Here is a 14,640-nt window from a genome sequence, read left to right as displayed (position 1 = left end):
ATTCTGATATAAAAGTCCGATTCTCAGTATTACAGAGCTTAGCCACCATAGTTATACATGGATGGATTTAAGGTATACATCCAAGGAGAGTAATGTGGTAAAAAAGAATAATGAATTTGCTGCTAAGAAATCAAAAGATTGTATGGCACTTGAAAATGAAAGAGAAGAAGCATTGCAAAACCTGGCAAAAAACATAACTTCCTTTGCCCTCATCTGTATAGAGAAAGTGGCAGGATGTAATGAGGCTTACAGTGGCATCATATACGCAAAGTTCCACCCTTCTACATTTATTGAAATTACTCAGATGTGTGCACTCGGCTTAGGACTGCATTGTTTATTTGTTTAATATATACTTTATTAAAATATAAGATTCTAGATTAACAGATAAAAAAACAACAGTAACATAGATATATACAGCTTGATCTCAGAGTCCCTTTGACAAATTGGATCCCCGTAAGGAGGCAGTAAGGAGAAAGAAATTTGTCCTATAGCCAGGAAGTTCCTACTCAATTGGAACTACAAATCTGACAGTGCAATCCTGTGCAGAGACACTAGTTTAAACCCACTAGTTTCAGCAGCCTTCAACTGAAATAATTCTACATAGTATTACATTCTAAATATATTCAGCATTTAATTGGAAAGCTATTTGCAAAGAGTATCTACTTTCATCGAGACTGAAACCAATCATATTCTTACATGCAAGGTCATGTTTTAACAGCCAGTTAGTGGACTAAAGTATAACTGGTAGCGTATCTAGAGCAGGTGATCTTGTCTGAGAACAAGATAACCATTTCAACGTATTAATTTACAAAATTTATACCCTACCTTTCTGTCCTTATCAGGGCCACCAAGGTGGCTAACAAATTAAATATGTATATAATAAAAACACATCTTAAAACCAAACAAAATAAGTCATTAAACAATTAAAACCAATGCTAAAACACATATACAAATGTACAAAATCTGCATTTCAACATAGGGGAAAAAAGTCTTCACTTGCTGGTGGAAGATGACAACAGAAAAGAACAGGTGAGACTCTCTTGAGGAGAGAGTTCTAGAGTTTTGGCGCTATGGACAAGAAGCCCCTCTCCCCGGTTGCCACCCACCTAATCTCAGAAGGCAGGGGCAAATGAAGCAGGGCCTTGGAAGATGACCATAATGGTCTGATAGGTTCATAAGGGAGTCGGCAGTCCTTCAGGTGTGCTAGACCCAAGCTATATAGGGCTTTAAAGGTGACCACTACCACTACCTTGAAATATTCCTGGAAACAGATTGGGAGCCAGTGTAGATGGGCCAAGAATGGAGTGATATCATCCCTATGACCCACTCTAGTCAATATTCTGGATGAAGAATTCAGCAGCACCTGTTGAAGTTTCTGGACAGTTTTTAAAGGCAGACCCCCCACCCCAGAGAACATTGCAGTAATCTAATCTAATCTTGGGGGCAATATTCAGAAGAGCATGTTTCTTGTGTCTGGTGGGTTGAATAGAGCTTTTCCTTGCTAGAATTGTTTAGTGAAAAAGTTATGAATGACACTGTTTTGCTTGCAGTAATTGGAGCACATGAAGGCAAAGCAGCACACACGCGCACGCACACACACTGGTTAAAAGTAGCTTCTTAGCTTTTAGCTGGCTCGTAAAATTAAATGTTTAGAGAAGGTGAAAACTGGTGTAGTAGGCTTGCAGAGATGTGCTCATAAATAATTGAATTGAGGTGCTAATAAAATCAGACACTTTATAGCTAAAAGATGGATCAGTTCCCCCAACATTTACGAAGTATCTGTTTACCTATGTACTTACAGTGGTTTATTTCCATTTAATACCACAAATATGAATAACCTGGAGAAAGAAAATCTCTCTCTTACAATTGGTTATTAGTTCATATCTGAATAATGTATCATTTCACAAAGTACAGTGTATATTTCAGGTAGCAAGCTATCTCATTCTCTGTTTCCCCTCACACTGTTCAGGTATTTGTAAAGTAGGAATAAAGTTCCGTTGGGCTTTTTTTGCAAATATTTTCTGTTCCTTTAGACTGTGGGAACCATTGCTTTTAAGGAACGTCCCTGAGAAATTAGCTTGTGATTTCAGTAGCTGGAAAATAAAGTATTGTCTCGAGCTCTCAAGCTAGGCTGGTGGGAAGAATGGCTCAATGAGCAGATACGATTCTGATTATAATCCTTCTCTGAATGTATCCTTTTAGAAAGCTATGTGTAGTTTTTTGGGGGTGGGGGAACCTTCTAGTCATTGGCTCACAAGTCATTATTAGTCCAAGTCTCTCAAGTTCCATTTTGAACCAAAAAACTATCTCCTGGTGTGCATAAGCAGCTGGCTCTTAGAAAGTGCTGTTCTGCCTCTTTAATTGGCCTTAATTCCCTAAGTATTCTTTACATTGATTACAACCCGCCTCAAATTATCAGAGCCCATTGAGCAAGCTGCTCACTAAGCATGATCAGCTATCTTTGTGAGGGTTGCTTGACACATTACAAAGTCCTTGTGGCCACTATGCAGACTTTAGGTCACATGTGTGCTGGGAATTCTGTGTTTCTCAGGCATGCACAGGTCCCGTCTGGAAGAGGGGCTTCTTGCTTAGTGTCTGTGCTGTTTTCCAGATCTGAAATAGCCCCCAAAAGCTATTCTGTTAGCCAAAGCTATGTATAGCCATCCTTACACATACATTTCCCTGTGGAGCAAAAATGCCCAGTGCTGGCATCCCCTGGCAGAAGTGGGGGGGACGACACAGAGTTATAGTGAATGCTGTCACGCCAATGCTGAGATGTCAGTTCTTTTCTGAACTCAGAAGCTATATCACCCCATCAGTGCATAGATCTAAGATTCACCAGAAACTCTATAGTTTTACCATCCTAGAGTGGCATGCCTAGAGTGGCATGCCTCCAGATTCCTGCCAGAAGTGACATCATGGCGTCAGCACTATGTCCATTTCCCCCATTGTACTATTGTTGCTCTAACATGCAGAGAGACATTCTGCTACTCCAGCAAACAGGATGCTGGACATAACTCAAATAACAACGTGAATCTGATTCCAAATAAAACCCTTTGTGTTGTGAATGTTGTGTCCCTGTGTGTGTTTGCATGCATGTAACCTGAAATATACGCTGAGAGTTGGACCTCTAGAAACTGTGCAAATGTACTCTCTGCACGGGTATGCATGGAAGGAGCAGCCGTGGTTAGCCAGCTCCATACGATAACTGCAGAAACAAATGATTAAAAAATAGATCTGATCGGATCTTACTATTTGAGGAGAATATTTACCCAAACTTGCCTCATTTTAGACTATTGCAAGTAAAATCTCAATACCTTTTTATTGTTTATGTAACAATTGTTTATGTTATGGCTCAGTAAATTGAATCATTTGACAAAGTCCCCCAAGAGAAAGTTCATTTGTCTTCTTTTCCTTACATCTTATGCATGTCCTCACAAAATGACACTGTGCCTTCTGTTGAAAACAGGTAGAAATCTAAGCAGATTTTATTGACACACATTAGGGGGACAGGAAGGGCGATTTCTCACTAGAGCTGCCTCGCAGCACAGTGCCGTTTGCCCCAACACAAACATGTCAATTTCACACCCGAGGCTGCGGGGCTGCATTTGACTCGGGGCTTCCTCCGATTTCCTCCGCAGTTTCATGATCCTCAAAAACCAGGATCACAATACTGCGGAGGAAATCAGGTGAAGCCCCGAGTCAAAATGCAGCCCTGGAGCTTCGGGTGTGAAATGGACATGTTTGTGTCGAGGCAAACGGTGCTGTGCTGCGAGGCAGCTCTAGTGAGAAATCGCCCGAAGTGTCCTTGTTGTGGAATCAGGAGCATTAGTCACTATTTACTCATGCAGTGATTTATTTTAAAAGGGCTTGTTAACATGCCTTAAGTTGTTTGTGTTCGTGGAAATTAAATCATTGATGTGCATGTTTAGGATGGTAAAAATGAGGCAACAGGGAGAATCCTGTGACTTTCCAGTTATCTAAATTTTGAGAGTGTTTCTTCTTTTTGCAGTGCTTTGTCCTGCAAATGAATTGCGCCTGGATTCAACAGGAGTGATATTGAGCCCTGGCTACCCAGATAGCTACCCAAACCTCCAAATGTGTGCATGGACCATTACTGTGGAAAAGGGCTATAATATTAGCCTTTACTTTGAATTCTTTCAAACGGAAAAGGAATTTGATATACTTGAGGTGTTTGATGGTAACTATACACAGCCTTCAATGCATCTGTGCAATGCTTGTGTTTGGTTTTTAGCCACTAATGTTGACATAAGCCTCATATTCATATGTTCCATTGCCATTGTTGTGATATGTTGTCATTTTCAGTTGTTCTCCATCATTGTCTATATATATATACATACACACACACACACATATATATATATATATGAATTGTTTTGTGATATCCAATGTATAGGTCCATTGAATTGTGTTATTTCACTTTTGATACATCTCTAATTTTAGCCTATCTTCTTTCTGCCTCCTTCCCCCTTTTGCCTGTTATCAAGGACCAAACAGTCACAGTCCACTGCTAATCTCCCTAAGTGGAGATTATTCTTCCTCTCTAAATGTAACCAGCAGTGGCCATGAAGTTTTCCTCCGATGGTCAGCAGACCATGGCACCAACAAAAAGGGTTTCAGGATAAGATATATAGGTATGTAAATAAAATATATTATTTTTCTACCTTTCCAGCAACTGATTTGGTCATCTTCAAATGTTTATACCCACCATGGTATCTGATGAAGGGAACTTGTCTCAGCTTATATACCCAAAATCTTACTGGTCTCTAAGGTGCTACTGGACTAGAATCTAGCTTACCCAGTATACTGATAACCATGTAAGCACGTTAGGAAAAAAAAATCACCCTCCAAAATGTGTAAATGGATCTTTTTTCCAGTATTCAGGGCTATCTATTTTAAAGGATAGTGAACATTGGCAGTTTGTGTCTAGCCAGTATGGAAATTCTATTCCACTAGCCTAATCAATACCACAGAAGCTTCTGAGCCTTCAGTAAAGTCATAAAAGTTATTCATGATTCGAAAGTTTCTCCCATCTAGTTTAGAGGTAATGGAGACTCTCCTCCCCCTGAGGAATTTTACTTATAATTAAACTGTTTTGGCATCTTTCAAAATTTGATTTGACTTTTCCTTTAGACAAGATATTGGTGGGGACTTTACAACTGAAATAAGTGACTGGTTTTTCAGATGTGTAAGTTGTGGACAGTTTCCAAAGTGTGATTGGCTTCTGACACAGAATTGTAGATGTCATTGTTGAATCAGGAGTCTGACCCTACTGATACTCTCTCCAAATTTATTGACTCTCTCCAAATTTATTGCCAAGTTTTGTGATTTATAAATGCAGTTTGTTACAGAGTCCATCTCATGGGATATGTTCATGCTCCAAAGCCTTTTTTTTTAAACCCAGGTCATTTATAAATCTGAAAAGTATGCATTCAGTGGGACCTGCAGAAGCCTTTTTATCTCTGTTTTCCTTCCTACTTTAGAGCCCATTACTTAGTCAAATATTCTAAGAGCACTGGGCTCTTACAACCGTAAGATCTAGTGAGACAGAGAGACTTTCTTGATGGGTGTAAGGTGAATTATTATGAATTGTGTAAGGTGAATTATTATCTATTATCAATATCTATTTAGAATAGATATCTATTTAATTAAAGAAATCAGGAAATTCATGGCACAGGAAAATAGTAAAAACTAGTCATGTCGCAGTCCAGATTGTCTTTTAAGATCTTTTTAGGCAGCAAAGACCCATTAGCTTCTCAAAACAGACTTAAAGGAACCAGGTATTAACAGAAGTGTGTGGCCAGATAGATCAAGCAAGGCCCTCCTTGAATTAGCCAGTCCTTCCTTTTGAAGTACAGCAAAGTTAAGCAGCAGTCATTTGCATCTTTTCAGTATGTCTGGAGTTCTTCCTGTCCCTTGCTACATGTCAGGTGAGTTCACATTCTTTTTTGTCCAGCAAATGCCCTACGCCATCTTTCTTGATCCGCCTACCAATATTAATTAGGCTGGATACATGTTAGAACAAGACTTAATTATGGTATGCAAGATCTTCAGACAGAAGATTGCACTTAGAAGTTGACACAGTGTATTTGGATTATGTTTGTAATTAACACATGCAAATTTTATCGGACAGGAAGAAATAAGATTCACAAATCATGTATTTGAATAGGAAAATAAATTATAGTCTAAGTGATAATTGGTGCAGTAATAATGACTTTTTTAATGAAGTCCCAAGTAGTATATTACAAAGTATAGGATATACGTGAATTGTAAGAGATTAGGCACCCCACTGTGTGCACAAGTTGTGCAGCCTTTTTGCTCTCCCAAGTTTCCCCTCCTATGCACCTTTGTTCAATCTATTTATTCCAAAGCCAAAAGCAAGCAGAACTAGGTGAAATATCTTTGGTAATAGTAGTGTAGCATCAGACCCTGATTGTGACACAACCCAGCAGATATCCCGGTGTCCCTCTCTGGTGCCACAAGCCTCCCCAATATAATGTTCAAATAAAGTGGAGTGGGACATGGCCAGTGGCTGCATCAGTTGTTAGAAAACCCTTACCTCTGCTTCTAAAGGGGCCACACATGTTTCCTCCAATCCACATAGGCAGATGCTTCTGTTAAATAATTTGGTACAAGGAACAAAATGCATGGTTTGCTTTGTTTTCCTAAAGCTCTTTACTGCAGTACTCCAGAGTCACCTCCTCATGGGTTCATTGTCAGTCAGACAGGCGGACAGCTCAACAGTGTGGTTCGCTGGGCTTGTGACCGAGGATATCGGCTCGTTGGGAAGAGTACTGCTGTATGTAGGAAATCTCCCAATGGATATCATGCATGGGATGTACCTGTCCCAGCTTGTCAAGGTAAATTCTTACTTCATTACCAATGAAAATACTTCCAATCTGTGTCCAGTGGTTCCACCGATGTTCCAGTGTGGCAATTTTGAGGGCAGCTCTTCCCACCGGAAATGTCCATTGATGGGGAGGGGTTTCCATCCATGGAAAGAGACTTTCTTTCTTCCCTCCTCCTGCTGCAGCCTAGTGCCCTCCACAATACTGCTCCTCAGGGACAGGGTATCCCCAGGAACAGTACCAAGGGTCAAGCAAGATGCCTTCAGCAAAAGGGGAGGATTTGACAAAAATTGCTGCCCCCACCACCCCACCATGAAAGTTTTCTGTAGGAGCCATGGTAAGATGTACATGTGGAACTGTTCCTGATAATACTATTGGCAGGAAAGTTATAATTCATGTGTGAGTTCCATTTGCCCACTGGAGCTATCATGCATTTTTTAAAACCCTTAATCAGATTGTTTATTTTCAGTAATCATGGCTGTATCTCTGTCAAAGAAACCAGACATTTAGGGAAGGGTTTGAGATTCTCTGAGCCCCAGCTCTTGGGGGTTACTTTTTTACTTTACTTTTACTTTGGCTGCCACTAGCACATTTATACTTGACTGAGCACTCCTTGACAATATCTACCTACAGATTTTTTTGGAAAGCTGATATCCAAATCTCTGGGCACAAGAGTTCATCTTCAGTCTTCTGTGCAGTCTCACATTGGGACTGTGCATGCACAGGCCAAATGTGTGCCAGCACAGAAGACAACTCGATGAACAGGTAAGTGCAACTCTGGTTTTCTTATGCTCCTCATGCCTGCTCCTCACAGATCAGTAACGATGTAGAACAGTGGAACAGATAAGCACGTGAATGAGTCTTGGAGCCTGCTGGGCACCTGAACACAGAACAGTATTTTTAATGATAACCTCAGGAGAGGAGGAAAGAAGAAAGAGAATAGGAATCTTATAAAGAACAAAGAGATGCTTATTGGCACCTTTTTATTATTAGGCTGAACTGATTCCAAAACTTAAGTGAGGAGGCATTACGTATGGCTCCCTCACTACTAAGACAGACATTATGTCCCTAAGGAAATAGGTAAACTCACTGTTGTATGCAAATAGCTGTAGCTTATTCTGCTGTTAAAAAGATTGTCCCAGTAGAGAGTGCATGGCTCCTTGCTGGGCTGACAGGACTTTTTCATATAGAAAAGGAAGTAGGTTGAGGAAGAAGAAGAAGAAAAATGGAGCAGAAGTTCAGGGGTTATAAGGACAAAAGAATAAACTAGATTTTGTACATTAAATCCTTCCTTGTGTAGCTTCCTTGTCTGTATCTAGATTCTTTTTTTTAAAATTGTCACTTTAATGTAGAAACCTTTTAAAAAGAGGATCCCGAGAGTACTTCCTTTGAAACTAGTGTTCACGTTGATATGCTGAAAAGAGTCCCAAACTGTGGTTCCTTAAAATGTTTGGGTCAATGATGGTCATTTACTTTTGACAAGCATCTTGAGTAAGTAATGTTCAAGGAATATTTGATAATTACTTTGAAATAAATGCTGCCTGAGCTGAGTCTAACAACATTCTTTAATTTTTTTTTGCATGTCCCTTCAAAGTCTGCGGTACATTTTTCTGCTGTAGGAATATTGTATTTTCAAGATAAAGAATGGCTGTTAAAATTTTATTGTGCTTTTAAAAAGTTCATTTATGTGTTTATTTTCTTCATTTGTTTATCGCTTTAAGCTTCCATTACAGCTGAAGCTCCTGAAACACATTTCATATTAAAAATATATATTTGATGGAATTTATGCATTTTTTCATATGGGTCTGTCTAATGATTTTACGGATTCAGATTTATTGTACAGCTTTACAAGTTTGATCAAAGTTCTGTGGATTAAAATGATTTTTATGTAATTTTCAGTATGGGTTCTGTAGTGCTGAAATTGGTAAGAGTAATAACGTTTAGGTTTATTGTGGGTAATTGACAACAAGTTTTAATAAGAACATAAGAACATAAGAGAAGCCAATGTTGAATCAGGCCAATGACCCATCTAGTCCAACACTCTGTCACACAGTGGCCAAAAATACCAGGTGCCATCAGGAGGTCCAGCAGTGGGGCCAGGACACTAGAAGCCCTCCCACTGTTGCCCCCACCAAGCATCAAGAATACAGAGCATCACTTGCCCCAGACCGAGAGTTCCTATCTATACCTTACTTAAAGGCCCTGGTCACACAGAGAATTTGCAGCACGAAAGACACAGATGTCGGATGGATTTTTGGAGCGCGATCACACCGCAACATCTGGGAAGCGTAGCGCACCCGTGGCCAACCCGAGGCATCCCGCCAAAGATGTGGAGTTAAAAAGTACCAAGGAAAGTGCACTAGTATCCAGAAAACGCATGGCACAAGTGGGCATCTGATCACGGGAGTGCTAGTATCCCATGGCATCCAGCGCCCATCCACATCCCATTGCAAACCAGATGTTTTTCGTAAGTGCATGCACACAAACATGAAACTGAAAGCAGTGCTGCTCTGCGAAATTGTACATACGCACAAATGTGATTCGCTTGTGTGATTGCGCCGCACCGCCAGTTTGGTGTGGTGGTTAAGTGCGCAGACTCTAATCTGGGAGAACCAAGTTTGATTCCCCACTCCTCCACTTGCACCTGGCTGGATGACCTTGGGCAAGAGCTGATAAGAGCTGTCCTTGAAAAAGAGCAGTTTCTGTCAAGAGCTCTCTCAGCCCCACCTACCTCACAGGGTGTCTGTTGTGGGGAGGGGAAGGGAAAGGAGTTTGTAAGCCACTCTGAGACACCTTTGGGTAGTGAAGGGCGGGGTATAAATCCAATCTCTTCTTCTTCTTCTTCTTCTTCTTCTTCTTCTTCTTCTTCTTCTTCTTCTTCTTCTTCTTCTTCTTCTTCTTCTTTGCCATGCTGCAGCATCGCAGTGTGATCGCCAGCTAACAGCTGAAGCACGGAGACTCGGGGGACCGTGTGATCGGGCTACCGTGCTTTATTTTGCTCCGGGGCAAACAGCCATGCCTCCCCCCCACCCACCCCCGTTATCTGGCCCGTGTGACCAGGACCATATGTTATTATCTTGGGACACTTGATTGATAATTCCTAATGACATTTTTTTATTAATAAATTTTCTTATGCATTTTATAAAAGCAAGGATGTTTGTTGTTTGATTGTATAAGTAAGGAAAACTCATCAATATTGTTTTTAATCTTTGAGCTTGTTTCTGGGACGTTTCTGATGACACATTTAGAGGAATGCAGACCTCTATTTATGCTGTCCAATTATTTCCCCTACTTAAATGCAAGCCCACATACATGATCTTCTTGACCTTTAGACTGAAGTGAGATTGACGTTTCCTCCATGCTAATTCTGATAAGTAGTTTGAAAGAATTAACTTTTTATTTGAAAAGCAAGGGTTCATCATTGTGTCTTCTGCACATTCCCACATGAGACTGCCCTGATGCAGGGCCTGCCATGGAAGAGAAATTCACAAGCTTCTAGAAAGCTCCTAGATGAGTGCTCCCCCTCTCCTCTGGCGCAGGCCCGTTTCCTGCCCATTCGGTCACGTGATGGAATGGGGAGTGCTCTTCCTTCAGTTCTCTTCTGCATAGAGAAACTATTCCAAGCTCCTGGTTTAAAAATTGCCTCAGCATTTCACCTTTGAGTGTTTCATGAATAAAAGATCTTCCTCATGGCCCTTTTTAAAAAGTGCCTGTTTTGTGGCACTAAAGTGGCCCAGAACGACGAGCACTCCGAGTACTTAATGTGTTTAGATGAGGGGCATATCATCACCACTTTCCAAGCATGCCACCTTTTTACACTTAAAGTGTGCCTTAAGGCGGCACTGTGGAAGAAATCCCTTGGAGTCCCACTGAAACCCTCAGGCCTTTTTGAAATAGGCTCTTGCCCCCCATCTGTGGCCTCTATTCTGACTGCTAGGCCAAAGCCCTCAGCTGAAGAGACAGGAGCCATGACAAGAGCAGTTTCAGAACTCCCAGTGAAAACAATCCAAAAATGAGGCTAAATGGGAAATTGAAGAAACCAAGTTGGACTTACCATCTAACACAGCTTTGAGATTGCTGAAATCCACTCCAACTCAGCGCCAATCACCATTGATCCCTTGACATTGGGGCTCATTGCCTCAACCTCAAGTCTCCACTTCCTCGAGGCCAATGTCCTTTCACTCCGAGTGACACTTTGACACTTTGACATCTCCACATCGTCATCAGTCATAAAGTATGACACAATGCTGAATGTGTTCACCAACCCTATCTCGAAGGTTGGTTTCATCTCGACATCAGAGGTCATCCTCAAGTTGAGGTCATTCCCCTATTCAATGATGCAGAAGTGAATTACCAGAGGGAATGCAGATGCAAAAGCCTCAGACACCATCACCATCATTGGGCCAAACTGAGAACCAGTTGTCCGAAGATGACATTGTAGAAGTCCCATTGGTAGCAAAAAGCTCCCAAACCAAACACTCAAAGTCTCAAGTGACTTCTTGGTCCATGGATGCTCCCCATATTAGACATTGGGCCCCTCACGTTCAATGGGCAATATGCTCTTCCCTGGGCCCCTCCACCATGGGTCCCATGGAATGCAAAATCCCAGTTACTGGGCTGGCATCATCATTCTTTATCTTTGCCTCACTATACCTTTCACAGCCAGTCCACCAACAATTGTCATTAAGACCAACCTGGGGCTGATCCTTTATCTCTGGATCTGGACAGACCCCACAATCCTGCATCAGACATTGAGTCTGACTGCCCCTCCCTCTCGTTGCCCGATGACAAGATTGGGGATCCAACCCCGGTGTCACCAATGTAAGATATACACCAGAACGACTGATTAGAATGGCCAAAGCACTGGAACTGGACTATATAACTCTGGATCCAAATCAGATTATGAAAAGGGGGCAGTGACCTGCCTATGTTTAAGGACATTAAAGATATAGCCATCATGTTTGGACTTAGCCAGTGTCGGGTCAGCGTCCACTAGAAAAATGGAGAATCTCTATAAGATCATGGAAGATGACTGTGAGTTTCTGTTCCAGCAACTCAGTGCCAACTCTCTTGTTACAGAAGTTTTGCCTTCCAATCAAAGAGCCTCCCTCACTCATCTCTCCTTGAGAAGGAACATCGCAAGTTAGATATGATGGGAAGGAAGCTATACACATCAACAGCCCTGGGTCTCTGGATTGCCAATTTTAAGGCCATGATAGGATATTACTAGATGCTCCTCTGGGAGAGGAGTTCCCAATGCCTAGAAAGCCTACCTGAAGACAAAAAGACAATGGTGTTACAGGCAGAGGTCATAAAACTGGGCAAAGAAGAATTGAATGCTTCTAGACACTTGTAGCCAGATCATGGGCTCTAGCATAGTTCTGAGGAGACACACTTGGTTAAGAGTGCCTGAATTGCCCCCAGACACTAGGGCTCGTATTGAGGATTTGCCCTTTGAAGGGAAACTCTTCAGTGAGCAAACTGATTCTGTCCATGACAGGATGAAAAAGAACAGGCTCACTGCCAGATCTCTGGGCATCACATCTCAACAAGGTGCATCCTATAAGCCAAGGTTCTCCTGGTCAGCACTACAGAAGTGAAGGTTGCTAACTGGATGTCTGCCCCTTGCTCATGTCAGCATGTGTGGCCATCCAGTAAACAACCACATGCTTGCATGCTGCTGATTGAGAAGCCTTTATCGCTGCCCCCCATAATTTTAGGTAACGGTGGGATTTGTTCCTCTTGAGCAAACCACTGGCCACTTTGATTCCAGCTAGCAAACTACCACCCTGGATCTCACTGGCTAGATCTTCTTTCAGAATATTTACCAACAATAATTGCTATCATTGTAGCAGGTAATTAGGAGATCCTTTACCCCCTGGCAGACATTTTTCCCTCAAATGGATTCCACATGTCCAGGATAAAATTTAAATTATGTGGTCAGAGCCTGTGCAACTAGGTCATTGCCCAGCAGGGCTTGTGATTGGTAGGTGGTTCCCACCTTAGCCAATGCTGGAGGGACCTGCAGGACAAATAAACTGTGAGTCTCTTTGAGCTGCTGGTCTTGTGCCAAGGATGTAAGTAAAGGATCTGTCCTCCCCAACACCCCTCCCTTTCCTGCCACCTCCATGTTTTCATTCCAGCACCCAGCATCTGTTCGGAGGAGTGCAAACTTACTGCAGAGAAGAGAGAGTAAAACCACCAGCAGCAGTATGGCAGCCACTGAAGAAGAAGAAAAAGATGGCCGTAGTGTGGTGGTGATGGTTTTACTCTCCTTTCTTCATAGCCAGCTGGTTCTTCTCTAGACACCTGAGCATGGCCGGCTCACGTGCTAGGCGAACTAGGCATTCACTTATAGCACGAGCCGGCCCTTGGGGCGCCAAACTGGACCCGGCCCCCTGCCAAAAGCCCTACATCTTCTTGGCTGCCGCCGCCTCTTTCTCCCTGAGTCCGGAAAGCGCTGAGTTTGCCGGACTCAGGGAGAAAGAGGCGGCGGCAGCGGTCATGGAGATGCAAGGCTTTTGGCGGAGGCGGGGCCGGGTGCAGTTTGGAGCCACCCCCCAAAACTGTACCTTCCCCTCCAAAAGTGCCACTGAGGTGCCCCGCGCGTCCATCCGGCGGTGGTCTCCCCTCTGAATGGCGGTGGCCACTCACCAGGGTTGGGGTGGGCTCAGGCGGCCTGTCTTCCAATGGGGGCTCGGCCTGGCCCAACGTGCCCGCTCCCTGTCCCCCACCGGCAGCTGGTCCGCGCAGGTGCAGAGGCTGCTGCGGCTACCACCCGCCCACCCTGGCTGCGCACTCGCTCGCCCGCCCCTCACCCACCCATTTCAGGGGCTCCCTCGAGCCTACCTTCCTGGGCACCTCCTGCCTGCTGGGCTGCCGCTTCTCAGACAGGGAGGGGCACCTCCGGGGAGGGCCAAGGTAAGCGGGACGGGAGGGAAGGAACTTTAACACCGGTAGCTCACAAGGTAGCATTTTTGCTCACAACACTCCACAGCTCAGAGGGAACGTTGGTTCCAGGTATCTGAAGAAGTGAGCAGTGACTTCCAAAAGCTCGCACCCACCCACCAATCTTGTTAGTCTTGAAGGTGCTTCTGGACTCACCCGTTTCTCCAGCTACAGATAGACCGACTCATCTTGCTTAGAATTCTTTGGGGTCCCAAACCAGCGTGAGGTTTCCCCTCCCCTTGACTTTCCGTCCACCCACGTCTGCTGCTTTGCAGAAATCCCTCTCCCCCTTTCCACCCCTCCTTCTCTAGAAGACACTTGGTGGGGGCGGGGAAGGCCGGAGAGATAACCAGTGTCAATACGATCAGGGGTTGGGACATTTCGCTCTTCCTGCCGGGGTGCACGAATTTCCAAGCTGACTGGAAAGGACAGACCCTCCCCTCCTCTCTCTGTCCGTCCCTCCCCCACCCATTTGCAAAGACTGTGGCTTATGTGTGTGCTTTTCTGCAGCTTCGCTGGAAGCAGTGTTCCCTCTAAGCTGAGTGAGTGTGCACTGGCTCACAGTTTTTTAGCCTCCAGCTCACACATTTTGTCTCGGCTCAGGAAGGGACAGCTCCAGAGCAAACTGATTTATGTGGCAGCAGAGGGGGGCAGGGACCCATCGGGATCCTTCTCTCCAGGCCCCGCTTGGAGATTGGCAACCCCCATAATTGGTGGACACGCGGGCGGGGGGCACCAGAAGGTAGCCCCGCCTAGGGCACAAAAATGCCTGGAGCCGGCCCTGCACCTGAGCAATCTCACTCTCTCACCTGACCTGCTGTGC

The 14,640-nt window shown here is 43.7% G+C and overlaps 1 protein-coding gene across 1 annotated transcript in view; it reads left to right on the top strand.

Moving 5' to 3' along the window:
• CSMD3 (CUB and Sushi multiple domains 3) overlaps nt 1-14,640 on the top strand; it is a 796,050-nt gene that overhangs the window by 670,648 nt on the left and 110,762 nt on the right. The window contains exons 46-48 of the mRNA XM_015417873.1: nt 4,013-4,201; nt 4,509-4,655; nt 6,693-6,881. Coding sequence (XP_015273359.1) covers nt 4,013-4,201; nt 4,509-4,655; nt 6,693-6,881 — 525 coding nt within the window. The remainder of the gene's footprint in view (nt 1-4,012; nt 4,202-4,508; nt 4,656-6,692; nt 6,882-14,640) is intronic.

This window comes from Gekko japonicus, unplaced genomic scaffold (assembly GCF_001447785.1).
Source record: "Gekko japonicus isolate JY-2015 unplaced genomic scaffold, Gekko_japonicus_V1.1 scaffold449, whole genome shotgun sequence".
Taxonomy (NCBI): Eukaryota; Metazoa; Chordata; class Lepidosauria; order Squamata; family Gekkonidae; genus Gekko; species Gekko japonicus.
The sequence above is the reverse complement of the archived record's forward strand: the minus strand, read 5'-3'. Positions and strand labels throughout refer to the sequence as shown.